General features: G+C 36.1%; 2 protein-coding genes across 2 annotated transcripts; one reads left to right on the top strand and one right to left on the bottom strand.

Annotated features, from left to right (window-relative positions):
- Nucleotides 1–419: 419 nt before the first annotated feature.
- On the bottom strand, nt 420–17,557 carry LOC128211100 (uncharacterized protein DDB_G0284459-like). Its single transcript, XM_052915519.1, has 3 exons — nt 17,395–17,557; nt 10,050–10,485; nt 420–8,096 (listed from the first exon to the last, which is right to left on the bottom strand). The coding sequence occupies exons 1-3, from the start codon at nt 17,452–17,454 to the stop codon at nt 6,424–6,426; spliced, it is 2,169 nt and encodes a 722-aa protein (XP_052771479.1). The 5' UTR covers nt 17,455–17,557; the 3' UTR covers nt 420–6,423.
- Nucleotides 17,558–20,036: 2,479 nt separating this feature from the next.
- LOC128210477 (uncharacterized) lies at nt 20,037–20,565 on the top strand. The gene is made up of 2 exons (XM_052914825.1): nt 20,037–20,232; nt 20,336–20,565. The coding sequence occupies exons 1-2, from the start codon at nt 20,037–20,039 to the stop codon at nt 20,563–20,565; spliced, it is 426 nt and encodes a 141-aa protein (XP_052770785.1).
- Nucleotides 20,566–20,857: the final 292 nt, after the last annotated feature.

The following is a 20,857-nucleotide window of genomic DNA, read 5'->3' as shown; positions in this document are numbered from 1 at the left end:
CACTTAATTCTCTGGTGAGCTTATGAAAACACATAATAGCCTAAGAATGCCATTTGTTGTAATAGTCATCTTAAATATGCAGAACCCATCATGGAATGGTGACAGATCAAGGTCACGGTAAATATTCAGAGCCAAGTTTAAGGTCACCATACATAAGTCCATAACTGTGCAGAATACTATTTCAAGACTGAGACTTTCATTTTACCTTGACCATTATGTTTTGTTAGCATAAATCCTACTGAAGTATACAAATGCAAAAATGAATGAAGTTCAGGGGTTATACACCACAGATCACTATTGTCATTGCTGTCAGTGTGAACACACATACGGAGTTTCATGCAGATGTTTACTTCTGAACTTTATATCATCAACAAACAAATAATGAGTGTTTTATAAAAAGCATGAGTAATGCAAGATGCTGACACATTTTTTCTTTATTCTGGCTATATAACAGATTAGAGCGTAAACACAATATACTTAAGTTACAGATATTCTATGAAACCACTTCAAGTTGCCATCTCTACACAACATGATGATGCATTCATTTTGGTGTTTATTCATGTTAGGACACACTCAATATACAATTTATAATATTTTTATATAAATGTAAGATTAATCGCTTAAAGCTGCACTCTCACAGATTTACCGTTTTTACAACATTTTTATTTTTTGTGTTGAAATGAGCAAATTTTTGCCAAAATATCTGCAAACCACTGATAAAAGACTATATAAAAGATCAAATCGCAGATTTTCATATTTCCATTCCAAAACTAATGTTTTATGGCTAAAACCATTACTAGCGGTTTAAAAAAATTGCATAAAACATCAATTTTTGAACTAAAAAAAAATATGTGATCATATTTTTTGTCAGCCGGTTTATGACTGGTTTACATGTATTTTAGCATGAATTGGATCGTTCCAGGACAAAAATAAAAAAGGTTGTAAAAACGTTCATCCTGTGAGAGTGCAGCTTTAGATTAGCAGTACAATTTGTACATTAACTATTGTGTGATTTAAAGCTCAATAAAGCACCTGGTACAGGTATCCCAAAATCAGTGAATTACAAAGCGAACGGTATTATACTAGTAATAATCTGATATTTAAAGTTTCTATAAATAAAATTATGTTTATAATTTTTAGTACATACACATGTACCATCTGAAGCAATTAAAATAAATATATCTCCTTAACTTGGAAGAGCGAGTATAATCAATGTTAGAAATTCAAGTATATCGAACAACTGTGTAACAATTGTAAAATAATAAATTTTTAACAGAAAGTCATACATATATACATAAAAACATCACTGACCACATCTAAGTACTCCTTAGAAAATTTACAAAAATACAAAAAAAGATAATACTTTTCTACATGTACCCCATAATACTAAATCTACAGGGATGTTATTGACCTAGCAGCTGATGGGCTGAAACCATTTTGACAAGGGGTTTTAAGGGGCTGCTTTAAAGCTGCACTCTCACAGATTGAACGTTTTGACAACTTTTTTATTTTTTGTCTTGGAACGAGCAAATTTTTGCGACAATCCATTGAAACCTGTAGTAGACTGCTGACAAAAAATAAGATCGCAGATTTTTATACTTAAGTTCAAATATTGATGTTTTATGCATTTTTTTTAAACCGTTAGTAACAGTTTAAGCCATAAAACGTTAATTTTCAAACTGAAATATGAAAATCTATGATATGATTTTTGTCCTTATATCATTGGTTTGCAGATATTTACGCAAAAATTTGCTCTTCCCAAGACGAAAAATAAAAAAAGTTGTAAAAAGGGTAAATCTGTGAGAGTGCAGATTTATGCCCCTCAAGGGTGCTACGCATCCTGCAACAGGATCAAAATGGGCTTTTAGAAGTCCTTTTGAGGGCTCTCCTGGCTCTTTATTTTTATGGTCTCTCCACACTTTCAAATAAATATAATCTTACATGTATGTAGAATATTTTTAATCTATATTTTGGTCCCACTATTTTTTTATCTGTGGAAATCAGCTTATCCACGGACAACTCACATCCCTGAATTATTGTACATAATTTTGCCTTAAAAACAAAAACAATTCACTACATTATGTTGAAATTTCATAACCTTAACTCGTTAATACTCATGTCAAATCTCAACTTATTTTACCACATAAAAGCAAAGTATCATTAAAACCTTGCATGTCTTTATATGTTTTGAAAATGTACTTTTTTAATGAAAAGTGTTGATAAAAGAAATGTCAATTTTTCAAAGAAAAACATTCTGGAGCAAAAAAAATATACCTGTGTAATTGTTAAAAAATAACGAATTGTACTCAAATTCTTTTTTGGATGTTGAATATTTTTCTATTGGAATCTTGATCGGAGGTTTAAATATATGATGAAATGCACTTTTATAAGGCGTAACAACTTTTATGAATTTTAACTTTTGATGTTATATGGTAAAATCAGATTAGATTGAGATTAAGATAATGATTTGACTTCAGTGTTTTTGGGGCCAGGTGAAAGCTGGTAAATAATTAAAGCAAAATTATTGTGAAATATGCAAATACTTACTGCACCTAGCATTGCATGGCACACTAACATTATATGTGCTATATATATATACAACAGCAAAAAGGCTTACATAAAGTATAATGAAACTCTATCATATAAATTATGTTAAATTCATTTACCATAAAACTAGTTTACTAAATCTATTATAGCACTTTAGCAAGGTTTGAAAAAAGGGCAGCGTGCTGCACTTCAAGAGGAAAAGGGTGCTTTGGAAAAAATGGCACAGTGTACTCTTCAGGGCTAAATAGAATTTTTAAATTATGAATTGGACAGAAAAAATAGTAACTGAAGTCATAATTGTTAGGTTTCAACTGCCATATATTTAAAGTTTGCATGCATTTCTTATCTTTAATCAAAACAAAAGAACTATTTGGTTACCATAACTTCTTAAAGTGAAACTTGTTTTTAAAATCCAGACAAACTCATGTATAACAAATATAAATTTTGAGTGATAAACCATAACTTCTTACTTAATAATGCATTTATGGAAATTATAAATAACTGTTAACATGATTGTAACCGTGTATTTAATAGCTGAAAATGCACAAATATTAAATGACTGGTTCTGCACCTTCCTTTCAAATAAACACAGTATCTTTCATAAGACCCATGTTTTCGATAGTTAGTCATTCTTTTTGGTATATAAAAACAATTGTTTTAATTATGGTACATTTTATTTGAGAGTAAGAGTGCATCATTAAGGATAATGTTCTATGAAGGCAGAAGGATGGCCAGGCTGGTCTCCATAACAAAAGAATGATGCCACCAAAAAAGGACAGGCTACTGTGCCCTTCTATCACACTTTGGCGGAAGTAGAAAGCTAACAATGGGCCGATTGTTCAAAACTTCATTTAGTTAACAACGAAGTTAACAACATTGTTGTTAACTTTCAAATCTTAACTGCTCTGGAAGTTTAATTAATGCACTTGAGAACTGAAGTATTTCTGACAAGATTTTAGACAACTGTTTAGCTGTACTTGCTTTATGCAAATATATCAGCACATCATCAAACATTTCACATTTGAAATTTTAAGTTTCAAAATCAATACATACACATGTAAAACAAATATACATTTTGACTGATAAATCTTTAAGTTCTTACTAAATAATGCATTTATGGAAAATATTAATTACTGATAACAAGATTCTAACTGTGTATTTAATAGCAGAAAGCACAAAGATATGAAATGATTGGTGAATGCTAAAATATTTAGTGTGGTCTGTAACTATAGCCTCATAAGGTAGAAATACGGTGTTTTATTCTCATTTCGTTCAAATTAAACTCGGTATCCTTCATAGGAACCATTATTTTCGCCATTTATTCATCTTTTTTGGAATATTAAAACAATATGAATAATTGCGTTAAATCTTCGTAAGTTATCAAGAGTGCATCTTTAACAATGATTATTGTAAATCACATTGTTAACTTCTGAACAATCGACCCAATAATATTCAAATTATAACTTTTGCTAATTTTATCATATCAATAATTTAAGACATGCTGATACAATCTTGCTGTGTATCTCAAATCAGACTTCTTGTCAATGACAAGATTAGCTATCAAAATACATATATATAATACAAAATTTTCTTCCTGCTTGATTGTGATAGATTCACAACTCAGGTAAACCTGTCAGTTGATAGATAATATAAGATAACAAAAATTTTAATTTGACATAAAAAGAAAGACCTGTACAGTTTGCAAACTTCAACTATCAACAAGGAAATATATTGCTTTATCAGATATACAATACTCAAGGTTATAATTCAAGACAAACATATACAAAAAATATTAATACTTATAGTAATCAATCTGCAGTTTTTGATTTTTTCATGAAACCAACTTTGAGGTAAACAGGAAAGAATTATGTTATTAATGTTATGTCTGATATTCAATATCTCCTCATAATGTATTTTACTAACTCAAAAATACAGCCATAGAAATATGATAGTGAAAATAAGACCTAAATAAACAAATAGTTTGTTTGGTATTTTCCAAGTGTCCAAGAAAAATACCTTCAGCCCGATTATTTTTTTAAGATTCTCTGGTGGTTATTATTGTTGTTTTTTTTTCATTTTAGAACTGAAAGGTTGGAAAGTAAACAAAAACAACTACCCACCCACCCACACCTTGAAATCCTTAAAATGTGGATGACGGGAAAACAGGCTATTTATTATTTGTGGCTTAATATAGCACTTGAATGTATCTGGAGCCCGTTTCGATAAGATATCTTAGTTGAAACCTTACACTGCTAATTTTGAGTTGCCAGTGACACTCTCACAGAATCTATGCATAGTCATGTTCATAAAATGTTTTCATTGAAATGCAGATTACGCCAAGATGGGCTTATGCCTGTGTATCTTAAGCCTTAAGATCATTATTGAAATAGAAAAAGTATAATTATACATATTACTGAAACTAAAATAATAACACCTAATGAACTTGAGAAAACTATCTCCATTGGAATGACACAGAAAATAATGTTGGTTTGGACCACTTTTCTTGAAAAACTGCATGTTGAAAATAACAAATGCATCCAATTATCAACAGAACAACAAAACTATTAACATTTAAACTACTTTTTTTAATGTTAAGTAATCTGTTTGCTCATGGTAACAGGCAGCAATTTGATTTGTTCATAGTGATGCAGTCTGAAATCACTTGGGGATTTAAAGGCACTGGATTGATGAAAATGAAAAGCTTATTTGTACATCCAATACCTAATAAAACCATTTTTAGGTAATCCATCCATCATTTATACAAAAAAAAATCCACTGGTAATTAAGTTTCATTATGTTAGGTTTGAATTTTTTTAATTTTTTCACCAAGAGCTTTTTTTGTATAGACATTATGTTCTTTAAGAAACAAATTAATAAAGTTGCTTTATAATCATATAAAACATTATTTTGTTACCTCCCTTATATACATCATTTTATAATAAAAGCGTAATTATGGAGTTATTCAAAAATCTTATCTATTCAAAAATGATATAATGGTTAATCAATATAAATCAAACATTGAAATAATATCTATGTTAATATCTAAAATGTATTAACATATCTTTGCATCCTTATGATGGATGTCTTACCTAAAATAACTTCCCTTTGAATTTAACTTAAGAGTGCATGTTATTGAACTATGTCACCATTTGGCTTGGTAGCTTCAAAAATGTAACCTAATATGTGAAATTATACATGTCCATACATTATGGTCATGTATATTCTGTCAGACACAGTCAGAATTTGTATAAAATAAAATGAATATTTTAAGATTATTCTGCACATTGAATGACACCATTGATTAATATCATTACAAGCAAAAGTTCATTTATTTTGCTTTCACAAAATGTATGCAATGATAAATTAATTGGACCACTAACATGACCAATGTGAATTCAAATCAGTTTTTGAAATACTCTGCTTCCTAACACAAAAAAAAATCTTCTAAAAAAGCACTTAAAAACCCCCAAGAAGCTTTTCATTATCATCAATGATTTAAAGCCATATTCTCTGTCAAGATTAAAGATATTCATTACTGTTAAGTAATGGACTTTGTTGTCTTATCACTCAAAACCAAAAGATGAGTGCCAGAATGAACGCTAACACTCGATAATGTATTATTTCATAGAAAAAACAAGGGACCGAACTCAACTCTTTATTAAAGACAGAGTTAGGCCTTGATGACCATTGTCTCCAGCTAAAGAAGTTGAATATATTGTTGGGGCCAAGGTTAAAGTCTTTACACAATGATGTCGACACTGACAACAAGGCTATCACGATACTCTGAATTTTAAATAATAGACGAGCTAATGAAGTGATCATACATAAAAAGGAAAATTATAAAATGATCAATATGATCTCTTCATGCTACCGACACTATTTCTTGTCAACTACTTCATATAAAGATTCTTGCGGCTGTGGTATCACTGGATGTGGTTTCTTCATTGACATTGGTTTTGGTGGTATCTTTGACGGCTTCACTGGCTTGGCTTGTGCTAGTTCAGTTTCTTCATATGCACCGTCAATGGGTGCAGACGCTCTAGTGTTTGTGTTCATAAGGCTTTTTGGATCTTCATAACCTGGCGCCTCTTCCGCCACTGCATAATCTCCTTCCTCTTCTTCTTCCTCCTCGGCAGAAGAATAATCAGCAGCTGGATCTGGCATAATTGGACCAGCTGGCTTAGCACTTTTAATGCCATAGATATTCTCAGGTTTCTTATTATCATGTCTTTTTGCTTTTCCTGGTATTAGATTGGCTGTATTGTACATATTTTCCCCATCATCATCATCATCATCATCTTCGTTATATCTTCGCTCTGGTAAAGATGGTGGATTGCTTATTTCTTCTCTTGCTTCTTTTATGTTGCTGTAGTTTTCCTCATGGATTGTCTCCTCATCAGTACGGCCTTGCTCCTTCCATGCAGCTTTATTAATGTTTCCCACTTCAGCGTACTCCACACCTTGTGCTGGAATTGGAACACCACCCTTTTTTATATATGGCTGAGCATACTCCACAGCATTTTGAGCTGAAGCAGCATTATTGCATGCTGGTTCAGCATCTTCATATAATAAGTCTGGTTTTATCACTGAACGCTTTTTAGCAGGTTGTTGTTTGGTGTCTGGTGTAGGGCTCATAGCTGTATCATAAGTGTCATCAACAACTTGGTTATTGTCGTAATCAATTTCAGGTTCATCATAGATTCTCTCTTTTGAACGTTTTTTTACTGGCATATCAGTACTTTCTATTTTCTTGGACTTCTTTTTCTCATCTTTCTCTCGTTTCTCCTTCTCCCGTTTCTCTTCCTTTTCTTTTCTCTCTCTTTCCTTTTTCTCCTCCTTCTCTCTCCTTTCCTTCTCCTTCTTTTCTTTCTTTAATTCATCTTTGGACTTAATGCTTTTTTGGTCATCTTTTTTAATCATTGAACCAACTTTTTCTGTTAATTCCTGGACAATATCTGGTTTTGATTTACTTTTACCTGATGAGCGACTAGGCGCTTCAACAGGAGACCCTCCACTTCCAGCTGAGCTTCTTAAAGGTGAGCTTGGTGCATCATCATAAGATGTAGCATCTCCATTACTGGGTTGTTTAATAGGAATAAGAATTGGCATTTTCTGCATGCCTGGGTGGTTACGTCGCACATTTAAAGCATGTGACGGTGCAGTTATTTGTCCAGTACTTGTCCTGAGCTCTTCAGCAGGCTCTTTTGAATGCATCCCTTCTTTCTTCTTAGGGATAACTATATCACTTCTACTCTTTGAGAGTTGAGTTATGGCTTTATGCATTGCTTTAGCACTTTCCGTCTGACAGGTCACCGTGCCTTCGCCATTTGGGCATTTTCGTCCACATTCAAAGTAGAAGTGGCTGGGGCCTTTTTTCCCAAATCTTCGCATCCAGGCCAGCTGAAAACTGTACATGCTTTTGTGGGTTTTGGAATCTTCAAACCTCATTGTCTGTTGGTCTGAGAGCATAATAGTCATTTCTCCCTCTACCCCACACAGTTTCGCTAACGGCGATGGTTCCACAGTCACCGCAAATTTCTGAAAATTTGCTGCAATAAACACAAAAGATGGATCAGCATAAAGCTTAATATAGATAAACAAATCTTGAAGGAAGTTTAGACATATTTATTATTCGCAACTATCATTGAAAATCCTTCTAGAGTAATTTTATAACATCTTGGAACTATATAGCCCAAGGCCCGAGGTTACCCTCATCAGGAAACATCCTGTCATGATGCGTAAATATTAGGTTGAATGTAGCAACAAATGTTTGCACCTACAAACATGAAGCAGTGACTGTTCTGTCACATTTATCTCAGGCTAACAAGAGTTACAGCCCTTCATTTACATAGTTAAAAAAAATCTGACAATCATGTGCTGTATTAAAGTGCCCATAGTATTTCGCATACGCTCATGAAACTTCATAGATACATGTATGTTGGTTAAGCATTGGCTATTGTGCACCTGCCATGAAATATTATTGGCATGTTGGTCAGATTTGGATGTTGTGCACCTGCCATTTCTGTTGAAATTTACAAAAGCTTACTTTGACCTTAGTATTGCACAAACATGAGTCTACGTGTCTAAACATTTCAAATAAAACATTTTAGCATATCATTCAAAGCCCACGGATATAACATCATTATTAATCTTTTCTTCTTTTTTATCCAATTTACACTTGAGGGGATCGGTTTGCTGATACATGTATAAAATGCAGTAATTTTCAATGATAGCTTTAGATGTTAACAAGCATTATTAACTAATATTATAGACTTACAGCATTGTTTCTCTGTTCTCAATTGTAGGGCACTTGTGAACATGTCTTTTTTATTTTTTACATCATCCATTTACATGTATATAACTCACTAAATGTTTTTAAAAGCTTTCTGAAAGTTTGGTTTAGTTTTGTTATTGTTCTTACATTTAAGGCCTAAAAAAACAACATTTGGTTCCGGTTACCCAACCCTACGAAATCTAGGCATGACCCTACCGGTTTTATAGTAAGTTGTTAAAAAAATAAAATTAAAATAATAGGTAAGTGTGTGTTAGAATATGTAGTTGAAAACCATTAAAGCTTTATACAGAAGATTACTTAAACTGACCATTCTCCAATGATGACAATAATGCTCTTATAATATAAAGCCTAATAAAAAATAAAAAAAAATAATACTTCAAATCCTACATGTACCTACCCTACCTGCTTTTGAAAAGGTTGTAACACTAACCAAACCATTTGGTGGGGGGGGGGGGGTCATCTACAACCCATACAACTTCGAAAATACATTTACAAGGAAGCAAACTTTTGAATGCATTGAAAACTAGAAATGTATGCACCCATAATTCACGTTTGTCAAAAAAGTTTGTTCTCAATAAAATGTACCAAAATGATGAGTTCAACATACTTTAAGTAAGTAACAAACAAAATCCCAGGTCTACAACTTAATTACCTAAATAACATTCAGCAAGTGGTTCTTAACTAAAGTATTATAGTTTTGGAGTTTCGAGCAAAACAAATCCAGATATGCCAATTTCTGCTAATTTAACGACCATAACTCCAGTTTTAAAATGGTAGTAAAACCATTTTACTAAATGCAGCAGGAGACAAAACCTCAGGTGCAAAACTTAATCACCATATTAACATTCCCCAAAGGTTTCATGATCCTAGATAATATAGTTTTGGAGTTTTGAGCGACACAAGTCCCAAGTTTAAGCTAATTCAAGAGCCAAAACTCTGGTTTTACTAAGTCTTGAGTGCAAAGGAAACAAAACCCCAGTACAGCAGGAAACAAAACCCCAGGTGCACAACTTCATCACCTTAATAACATTCCACCAAGGTTTCTTGACTGTATGTGAAATAGTTTTGAGAGACAGTCGAACATGTTTGCATTATAAGACTTATGGACAGAAGTATGCACGGACACATTAATGGACAAGGGCAAATCTATGCCCCCCCCCCCAATTTTTGTTTGGGGGCATAAAAATATATACCAAAAGAAACTTACATTGACCTCCACCATACATCTGGTTGAGAGTGATGACTTCGTCATCACTGTCATTGCTGTCGTCGTCGTCATTCTCCAGCTCATGTTCTATGCTCAACGATGGCCCATCACTGGTTCTATCACCATCTGCTATGTCTGCTGCTAGGCTTAACTTTGTATGCCAGTCATCACTCTGGGTTTTATTTTCGAACATCATAAAAACCTTTTGGCCTCTTGTAAATGCTATTTCTATTTGATAGTCTGTACCACCTTTGCTGTTTTTCTCAACTTTCAAATTCACAGATTTAACATGCTGTAGCTCATATTTTTTCTCACTCGGTTTCCCTTTCCCTTTATTCTCTATAAATGTCTCTTGACTTTCATATATTTCCAAATATGCGTGCTGATCTGGTGTTTTGCCGTACAGTACTCCGTATTTTTTCACCCATGATGACTTCTGTAAAAATAAAAAAGCCAGATTTTCAAAATGATAGGGCCAAAAAAAAGTGGTTTGGTTAGGGTTACACAATAACAGGTTGGGTAGTAAGCTTTTTAAAAAAAAAAGAAATTATTATTTTTTATATGGCTTAATATAAGAAGGCTATTGTCATCATTGGAGAATGGTGTTTAAGTATTCTTCAGTTTTAAGTTTTTTTAACTACATATTAAAAAATAGGTTCATAAAAAAACAAAAAACAATTTTTTATTTCTTTTTGTCATCTGACCATAAAAACAGCGCCCATGTTGTTGGTAGGGTCTGGTAACCTGAACCAAATGTCGTCGTTTTTTAGGCCTAGGGTGTTGTAAATTTGGACAGAATGCAAAGAGAGAAAAGAACACATTGTGTAGGAATGTGATGTACTTGAATGTTATAAAGATGTAAGAAATGTGTTTAATAGTAAAAGTAAGATGCAGCTGCCAAATATGTAAAATTGATATGTTTTTATAATCATATAATAAGTTTAAATGAAAGCGAAGAAAAACAAATTACAGTCTGAAGCATATATTTCTATGAATACAGCTAGTCTCCATGTCAAGGGCACAAGGGTGCTACCAAAAAGGTCAGGGAGCAGCACCCAACCAAAACTCTTTAGCTTAACCCCTACTGAAGGGTACCCTGGAATTTCACTGGCAGATGGAGTGGTATCTAATCAGCTGTTAGAGATGGTTCATACAGTAACGGATCCGTGGTCCAGTGGTAGCACACTTGACTATCAATCCGGGGGTCACGGTTCGATTCCCCGTCGCATCACTAAAAAATACTAATCGTCTTCCGGAGGGACTTTAATGGGGGTCCTGTGTGACAGTGCTATACACTGGTGCATGTTAAAGAACCAGGGTAGCTCTTAGCCAGGGTTACATACTGTCTGTGCACTATGCTCCAACAACCTAATGACTAACAATCTTAACGGAGCAATTGCCAAATGAGCAAGGGCTGAGTGTGAGTATAAATAAGCTAACACACACCTCATACAGTAACAACAGTGACTAACTGCTGGTAAGGGACACCTTTACACCCAGAAATGGAGTTTTTTTCTTGAATAACATGAGAAATAGTTAATACTGAATATCTTTAAATGAAAATTCACCGGAAAATAATCTAAAAATCAGTATATTGATTTATCATGTAAGCTTATTTCAAGAATGAATTCATGTGTCAAATATTATGAATTCATGTGTCAAATATTATTATAATAAATTAAATCCACTTAAATGACAGTCAACCTTACCATTAATTTGCTGTCTTCAGAACATTGTTAAATTATTTAAAAGTTATCTTACTTAAAGATAAAAATACTACCAACAAAATATTTCATATTCTAAATAATAAATTAATTTGAAAGAAGTTTTATTCTTAATGGTTCACTATTTTTCTAAAGATTAATGAACCTGACTTCCCTCCTCTGTAATGTAAATCATATATTAACAAGAGATGTTTGTCAAACATTATGCCCCCCCCCCCCCCCCCCCCCCCGAGCGCCGTGTTGTCAGGATTATATGGACAATTGAATGAAATATGCATGGACCGAAATGACAGCTGATTTGTCGCTAACATTGTATGCCGTTGAGGCAGTTTTAAGATTATGACCATTCAAAGTCTGAGGATAGAGTGTGTTATGACCATGACCTTTGATTCTATGACCTCAAAATCCATAGTAGTCATCAGCTGGTCACCAAAAATCTAAATGTTAAGTTTGAGGGCCATGGGTGCAGGCATTGACAAGTTATCACACAGACAAGCATTTTTCTTTCAAGGTCACTGTAACCTTGACCTTTGATCCAATGACCCCTTAAATCATAAGGGGTCATCTACAGGTCAGACACAACTCCAAGACAAGTTTGAGGGCCATGGGTGCAGGCATTGTCCAATCATCACTTGAAACATTTTCGCATTCAAGGTCACTGTGAACCTGACTTTTGACCCAATGACTCCTAAAATCAATAAGGGTCATCTCCTGGTCAGGCCCAAGTTTGATGATCATAGATTCAGACATTGTTGAGATATCACTGGGAGAAGATTTGTTAACTTTTTTGCGTTAAAGGTTACTGTGACCTTGACCTTGGCCTGATGACCCCCAAAATCAAGAGGGGTCATCTACTGGTCAGGCCCAACCTTCATGTCAAGTTTGATGACCATAAGTCCAGTAATTGTCGAGTTTGCTTTCAAGGTCACTGTGACCTTGACCTCTGACCCCTTAAATCAATAGGGGTCCTCTACTGGTCAGGCCCAACCTCCAAGTCAAGTTTGAGGGCCATGGGCGCAGGCATTGTTGAGTTATCACTCGGGCAACCTTTTATCGTTCAAAGTCACTGTTACCTTGACCTTTGGCCCAATGACCCCTAAAATCAAAAGGGGCCATCTACTGGTCAGGCCCAACCTCCAATTCAAGTTTAATGGCCGTGGGTGCAGGCATTGTCAAGTTATCACTCAGACAACCTTTTACCATTCAAGGTCACTGTGACCTTGACCTTTGGCCCGATGACCCCCAAAAACAATAGGGGTCATCTACTGGTCAGGCCCAACCTCCAAGTTAAGTTTGAGGGCCATAGGTGCAGGCATTGTCGAGTAATGACACAGACAACCTTTTACCATTCAAGGTCACTGTGACCTTGACCTTTGGCCCGATGACCCCCAAAAACAATAGGGGTCATCTACTGGTCAGGCCCAACCTCCAAGTCAAGATTGAGGGCCATAGGTGCAGGCATTGTCGAGTAATGACACGGACAACCTTTAACCATTCAAGGTCACTGTGACCTTGACCTTTAGCCCGATGACCCCCAAAAACAATATGGGTCATCTACTGGTCAGGCCCAACCTCCAAGTCAAGTTTGAGAGCCATGGGTGTAGGCATTGTCGAGTTATCACATGGACAACCTTTTACCATTAAAGGTCACTGCGACCTTGACCTTTGGCCCGATGACCCCGAAAAACAATGTGGGTCATCTACTGGTCAGGCCCAACCTCCAAGTCAAGTTTGAGGGCCATGGGTGTAGGCATTGTCAAGTTATCACATGGACAACCTTTTACCATTCAAGGTCACTGTGACCTTGACCTTTGGCCCGATGACCCCCAAAAACAATAGGGTTCATCTACTGGTCAGGCCCAACCTCCAAGTCAATTATGAGGGCCATGGGTGCAGGCATTGTTGAGTTATCACTCGGACAACCTTTTACCATTCAATGTCACTATGACCTTGATCTTTGACCCGATGAGCCCCAAAAACAATAGGGGTCAGCTACTGGTCAGGCCCAACCTCCAAGTCAAGAATGAGGGCCAAGGGTGCAGGCATTGTCGAGTTATCACTCGGACATCCTTTTACCATTCAAGGTCACTGTGACCTTGACCTTTGGCCCGATGACCCCCAAAAACAATAGGGGTCATCTACTGGTCAGGCCCAACCTCCAAGTTAAGTTTGAGGGCCATAGGTGCAGGCATTGTCGAGTAATGACACAGACAACCTTTTACCATTCAAGGTCACTGTGACCTTGACCTTTGGCCCGATGACCCCCAAAAACAATAGGGGTCATCTACTGGTCAGGCCCAACCTCCAAGTCAAGATTGAGGGCCATAGGTGCAGGCATTGTCGAGTAATGACACGGACAACCTTTAACCATTCAAGGTCACTGTGACCTTGACCTTTAGCCCGATGACCCCCAAAAACAATATGGGTCATCTACTGGTCAGGCCCAACCTCCAAGTCAAGTTTGAGAGCCATGGGTGTAGGCATTGTCGAGTTATCACATGGACAACCTTTTACCATTAAAGGTCACTGTGACCTTGACCTTTGGCCCGATGACCCCGAAAAACAATATGGGTCATCTACTGGTCAGGCCCAACCTCCAAGTCAAGTTTGAGGGCCATGGGTGTAGGCATTGTCAAGTTATCACATGGACAACCTTTTACCATTCAAGGTCACTGTGACCTTGACCTTTGGCCCGATGACCCCCAAAAACAATAGGGTTCATCTACTGGTCAGGCCCAACCTCCAAGTTAATTATGAGGGCCATGGGTGCAGGCATTGTTGAGTTATCACTCGGACAACCTTTTACCATTCAATGTCACTATGACCTTGATCTTTGACCCGATGAGCCCCAAAAACAATAGGGGTCAGCTACTGGTCAGGCCCAACCTCCAAGTCAAGAATGAGGGCCAAGGGTGCAGGCATTGTCGAGTTATCACTCGGACATCCTTTTACCATTCAAGGTCACTGTGACCTTGACCTTTGGCCCGATGACCCCCAAAAACAATAGGGGTCATCTAATGGTCAGGCCCAACTTCCATATCAAGTTTGATGACCATAGGTCTAGGCATTGTTGAGTTATCACTCGGACAAGCTTTAAAATTATTTTACCATTAAAGGTCACTGTGACCTTGACCTTTGACCCGATGAGCCCTTAAATCAATAGGGGTCATCTACTGGTCAGGCCCAACCTTCATGTTAAGTTTGAAGACCATATGTCCAGGAATTGTTGAGTTATCACTCAGACAAGCTTTGGTTTACCGACGGACCGACCGACATACCGACATGCCTGTGCAAAGCAATATACCCCTCTTCTTCGAAGGGGGGCATAATAATAGTTTCATTCAAGAGAGCAGGTAAAATGGAACATTATGTTATGTTATAAATGCAGCGAGAGGCATTATAGGAACTAGCAGTTTGTGTCTCGACGCCCATGAAATAGCATCACATTAATATATAGGGAAACTTTGAAGTTTCTTATGGAACTGTTTAAGCAGATTTGTAACTATTGGAGATTGGGCCAACCTTAAAAAAATTCTTGTTTGGAGTAACCCTACCCAGATTTTTTAAGGTGGGTAGGTAGGTAGGTTTTTTGTTTTTTTTTGTTGTTTTTTTCTCCAACGACAACTGGATCTTGTGTACAGTACATTCACTACATAACACTAGTTATTCAAGGCATTGTAATAAACTTTTGAACAACAAACATCTTAACTTCTGATCCTTTATTTTTTTAATTTCAAAGAATTTCAATCTACTTAAGACTGACACAGAGATGAACTCAACAAAACAAACTTATGACACTCAAGATTTTGCTCGGTGGCCTCTTTTGCAGCCTATTGTTCATCATCATGGTGAATACATCAGCATGAGCAGTTTGGCTGTCTGTCTCAGTCTGTGATTGGTTACTACTACCGTAGATGGGTCTTCAATGTCAATTGTTACATATTTTAAAGTTTTATCAAAGTCAATTAAGACTGAAATCCTGTCATATGAATGTGGACTAAATTTTTCTGTTGCAGTCTCTGAGGGCTTTGACGAGACCGTTATTTTTGACATTTTTTCGAAGTTGTCGTAGTAGCTCTCCGGGATTGTTTCATCATTCTCCATTAAAATATCAAATACATCGTACCATGTGTAGTCGACATTGAATTTTCTTACAAAGTTGTATTTAATTTTTTTATTTAAGTAATTTATTGTCACACAAAACGTAATTTCGTTCGGTTCACGTTCGACAAACTTGCAGTCAGCCATGTTTTCGAAACGCTCATTGCGATCAGCGATAAAAACCGAAGCTCTACGAGTGTGTCTACAAATCGAAAAGAACCGAAACAGAAGAAAAGAGCAGAAACAGAAAATAGTAGCGGAAAGGCGTTGAAAAAAAATTCGCGGATCAAAATGCCAAAAAAAAAATTGAGTCGGCAACGATTTTTATGGGTCGGTCGCGTTACTCCAAACAAGAATTTTTTTATTTTAGGCCTTAGGAGAATTAAATAGGAGCATTACGCAACTGCTTCTAGTTTTCAGGTTCGGACAACCTGTGGGTTAAATGGGCCTCTTAGTAAACCTGGATCATTGGGATACAGACCAGGGCTTCCATTAAGAATTTGAATCTGGAAGTATCTTTTTCAACTACTTTTCAACAAGTATATTAAAAATCAAATTACTTGCAACTTTAACTTGCTAAATTGACAGACTTATATTATAAGAATTCTTTTTATTTAAAGCTTTCTTATTTAAATCCAAGCTTTAGTCTATGAAAGTTTTCTTCAACATTATGGAAGTTTTTGTACTTCCAAAGAATTCATTTTGGAAGTTTTAACCCATTTCTAGGGAGTAATATACTTCCAAACTTCCTTTAACAGAAGCCCTGACAGACTGAACAGGGTCTATGGTTTTATTACCCATGTGCAAGCATACAGAAGGGACTGTGGCTTCACTGATATACATGTATACTGAGACTGGTTTCTGAACATTTGTATACTGGTCCTTTTTGGGATATATATATATATATATATATATATATATAGCATAGATGTTGTAGTTATTCTCGTTGGTACATTCTGTTGTTTAGGGTAATTAAACATTGATTCTTGAACCATAATAATAGTTTCCAATCATTTCGTTTTTTAGGTAATAATTGTTAATCAAGTGTATGCATAACTGATGACATAATTATTTTAGGACAAATCAGTCTGAGTAAAGGTTTATATATTGGCATTAAAGCGTGGCTGAGCTATCCAGGCATGAAAAGATGCACGATTCTCTCATTGAAAATCTGACATAGAATTTACCCGGATTTTCTTTAAATATGAAATTGTTGGGTTGTTTAAACCAGTATTTTGAGGTGAAATAGTGTTCGTTTTGTTGAGCAATAAAAATGAATTATGATTTTTTCTATTTTTATATAAAGCTTCCTTTGAGCACAAAATGATAATCATTTGTTTAAAAGACAATTATGATGTATTTCTACAAAATATTGTACATTCAAATTTAACAATCACAAAGTAACTATGCAAGCTTAACCAGGAACCTTAAAATTAAAAAGTAAATAAGAATTCAAATTAAAGGGTAGTTAAATCTTCAAGAAATTTAAAGGTTACAATTTGAGTTAAAAAGATACTTACAAACACTCCTTTATTTTGTAATGAAAAGTCACCACTGTGTAAACACTTGGACTCTCCCATTTTCAATTAGATTGTATATTTAGATGATCTTACATTATCTACAAACATTTTTTAATTTCTCAACCAGGAAGTGGTCTGTGGTCGCATTTCATCTCTATTCAAGTATACGAACTGATACTGGACTCTATACAGTTATTGGGTAATGTCGTAAAACACCGTTGAAGATAAAAAAAAATGTCATTTATTAGACTATGAAAGAAATACGGTGCAAAGACATATTCATTTATTAGGACTTTAAACACATTTGACTCTAAAGTTATGATGTGGGCATTTTACAGACGTACCCACACAAGACAGACATTGGACTCTATATATAGTTATGAATAGGTGCATTGACTAACCATGGAGGACCGGCTTTGATAAAATTATGTTTATATTCGGATAGTGAAGTTCTGGATAATTATGTTTATGATCCGTATCGATTGATTTCGGATGTTCGTTCAAACTTATTTCAGTTGAATACTATAGGTCTTAATGTTTGAGATATTACTATATGTCTGTTGATGTAAAATGTAAATTTTACTCCGAGTTGAACTGTATACGGTTCTAAAGTGAATGCGGTTGAGGGACCATGTGAACCAGTACCCAAGTTAACCACTGCTGAAGTGAACCATTTGATTATGGTGGGTGTGTTAGTTTATTTGTACTCGCACTCGTGCAAGGCCCATTCGGCGAGTTCCACGATTTCATTGTTAGGCATATTAGGTGTTTTGGGCATAGTGCACAGACAAAATGTAACCATGATTAGAGCTACCCTGGTTCTTTAACGTGCGCCCGTGTATAGCTCTGTCACAGGGGATCCACATTTAGCGTCCCACCTGAAAATAACGATTAAAATGTTCAATCTAAATATATTGCATAGCGGTACTGACAGTTTTGTTCTGGCATAACTTGAAGTGACTTACAGCATCTAGTCAAGATTTAAAAAAAAATCCATTAGCATACATTATTAGTGTCTGGAACCAATAAACACCATAAATGTACATGCACTCCCAGTTGGTGCTTAAACTCTGCAACGTGACTGCAAGACATCTGCAGTACCCATGGGTACCATTGCAAGCCACTTGGAATGGTAAGATGCGGCAATAGTACTCATACACGTACATGTCTTATACAGGGTTATACCATTCAGAATGTTACAGGTTGATGCATAGAGCAGCAAATAATCAGTTAATTAAGCCCGTTTTGGGTCAAAACGGGTAGTACAATAATACAGGTACATACTACTTGTATTACTCCATCAGAAACAAATTGGTACGAATCTGCTTAGAATCGCTTACACAGTCATTTCGAACCTTAAAGGCCTAGTTTAAGCCATCTATAAGCGACACCCCTCCCCCCCCCCCCCCCCAAAAAAAAACATAAAAAAAATCGGATCTTAATCTTATCGCCTTGTGCTGTCGTATGCTTATCTCCGATCTAAGTACCCAGTTGTGCAGTTTTGGAGGTTTTGTTATAGAAATGGACCCTAAATGGCCATGAGCCAATTAACGAATACACAGGAAACTGGCCCTAGCTACTGTGACGTCAGTGTAAATAGCTGGAGATGCACAGCATCAGGGGATGGTCATGCCGGAGTCGGGTCAAAAAGGCCCAGTACCAGAAAGGCCCGGTCCAGAAAGGCCTGGTCCAAAAAGGCCTACTTTTCAATCAAAGGAAACACCTGTATTGTGTTTGAGGGTGTTGTACTTTGATAGGATAAGCGGTGTTTGTCTTTAATGAGGTGATAATTATCGTTTCACATTATCAGTTGCGGTGTTGCTTTGATATTTCACGGTTAGTAATGTTTGGCAGAAGAAGTGTGATAAAGATATATTCATACAATGTATGTATGACATCTTAAATGATATACTCAAAATAGAGTAAATCTATATTAATTATATAAATTAGAGAATTATGTTCCAGATGATTTTAATAATCCAATATATATGTCTTTAGTAATGAGTTTTCCGTGCATATTGTGTTCTAAGGAAGTATGGCCGCGTCAGCATGCTGTAGAATGTGATATCTGCCATCGCTGGCAACACCCCGTTTGCGGAACAGGTAATTTATGAACCATGAAAAAAAATCACTATTCATTTCAATGTAGATATCTCATGAAAAAGACGTATGTAAAGTAGAGAATATTACTCTAGTCCTGTATTTGATATTGTTTATTAGGTGTTTATGTACATGTATGCCATAGGATCCATTGACACGCATTTCACACATTTCAGTAAAGGTGTTAATATTTGATTGAATGGTATTTGGCATGTCACATTGGAGATATGTGGTAAGTTATACACAAAACAGCCAGTTTAAGGAAAATACTCTAAATAGCAATTTTGATAATGCATTTTAATCTCGTGTTTTCAATTCACGAAAATGTTTTATTCGGGAATTTCCCTTGCTGCGTATCGGGAGGCGACAAAGAATGAGGCAGGGTTGACGTTTGTGTGCCGTCCGTGTCTGCAGCCATCCACTACGGATGAGGAGATGAAAGAGTGCGCCTTTCATTGGTCGCAGGCGTTTTGGCGGCACGTGCAGAGCGTGGGGCTGGCCGAGACTTATCGCCGTAGAGTCGGCGTTTTCAACTACTAAGGATGCTGCTGGCTCTACAGTTGCTGTCTGCCAGTCACATCCGTCGTGCCTTTGATAAGCTGGCAGAGACGGCGACGACCGAAGCCACCCGTTCGCTCACCGCATACATTGAGAGACAGTGGATGACGAATCCCATCTTTGCGGTGGAGGATTGGTCCGTCTTTAGACAGATCATTCGCACCAACAACGATGTCGAAGGTTTGTAATACAAAAACAAAATAAAATAATACATTGTTATAAATTAAAAGCAAAATTTAAGTTAATATTGATTTTAATCAAAGTATATTTTCTTTATTTCCAGGGTGGCACAACCGTCTCAACCAGAAGGTCGGAGGGATTGGACTGGGGTTTTACAGGCTCGTGCTGATGGCTGTAGAGTCGGAGGACTTGGAGAGAGGAGGCAACGTCCGTTGTCTGCGTCAAGACAACGCCATAAGGACGCTTGCAGACGAGTACTTGAATGGAGACATTTGGACTTCTGAGTACCTAGGAAGGATTGGAGAAGTGTATCGTCTGCGTTCCTTAAACTAGGCCTTTAACCATTTTGCTCCCTCCATTTTTTGCCAGTTCGTAACCTTTGGCGAAAGTCAAATGTTTCGTAATTGTTGGGACCAATAACCAACTTCCAGGTAATGGACATTTATCAAGTAATGTCATATTCTTCATTTTAGTATGCCTTTAGTGTAAATTTTTAGATGAAATAGACTCGTCAAGTGTATCTTAAGATATCTTAGAGAATGGCGAACTATTGACGGACAGATAACCCAAGTTATACCGGCCCGATAGGTTGCCGACCAGATATCGGTTAGACTTAATCATAATT

The sequence above is a fragment of the Mya arenaria genome, chromosome 12 (genome assembly GCF_026914265.1).
Source record: "Mya arenaria isolate MELC-2E11 chromosome 12, ASM2691426v1".
Classification (NCBI taxonomy): Eukaryota; Metazoa; Mollusca; class Bivalvia; order Myida; family Myidae; genus Mya; species Mya arenaria.
The sequence above is the reverse complement of the archived record's forward strand: the minus strand, read 5'-3'. Positions and strand labels throughout refer to the sequence as shown.

What these genes read in the sequence shown, in the direction of transcription:
- LOC128211100 (XM_052915519.1), bottom strand. Translation starts at nt 17,454, where the DNA reads ATGGGAGAGTCCAAGTGTTTACACAGTGGTGACTTTTCATTACAAAAT. An exon ending in TACAAAATAAAGGAGTGTTT is followed by an intron (nt 10,486 to 17,394) that starts GTAAGTATCTTT and finishes TTATTTTTACAG; the next exon opens with AAGTCATCATGGGTGAAAAA. An exon ending in GATGTATGGTGGAGGTCAAT is followed by an intron (nt 8,097 to 10,049) that starts GTAAGTTTCTTT and finishes TGTTTATTGCAG; the next exon opens with CAAATTTTCAGAAATTTGCG.
- LOC128210477 (XM_052914825.1), top strand. Translation starts at nt 20,037, where the DNA reads ATGCTGCTGGCTCTACAGTTGCTGTCTGCCAGTCACATCCGTCGTGCC. An exon ending in CACCAACAACGATGTCGAAG is followed by an intron (nt 20,233 to 20,335) that starts GTTTGTAATACA and finishes CTTTATTTCCAG; the next exon opens with GGTGGCACAACCGTCTCAAC.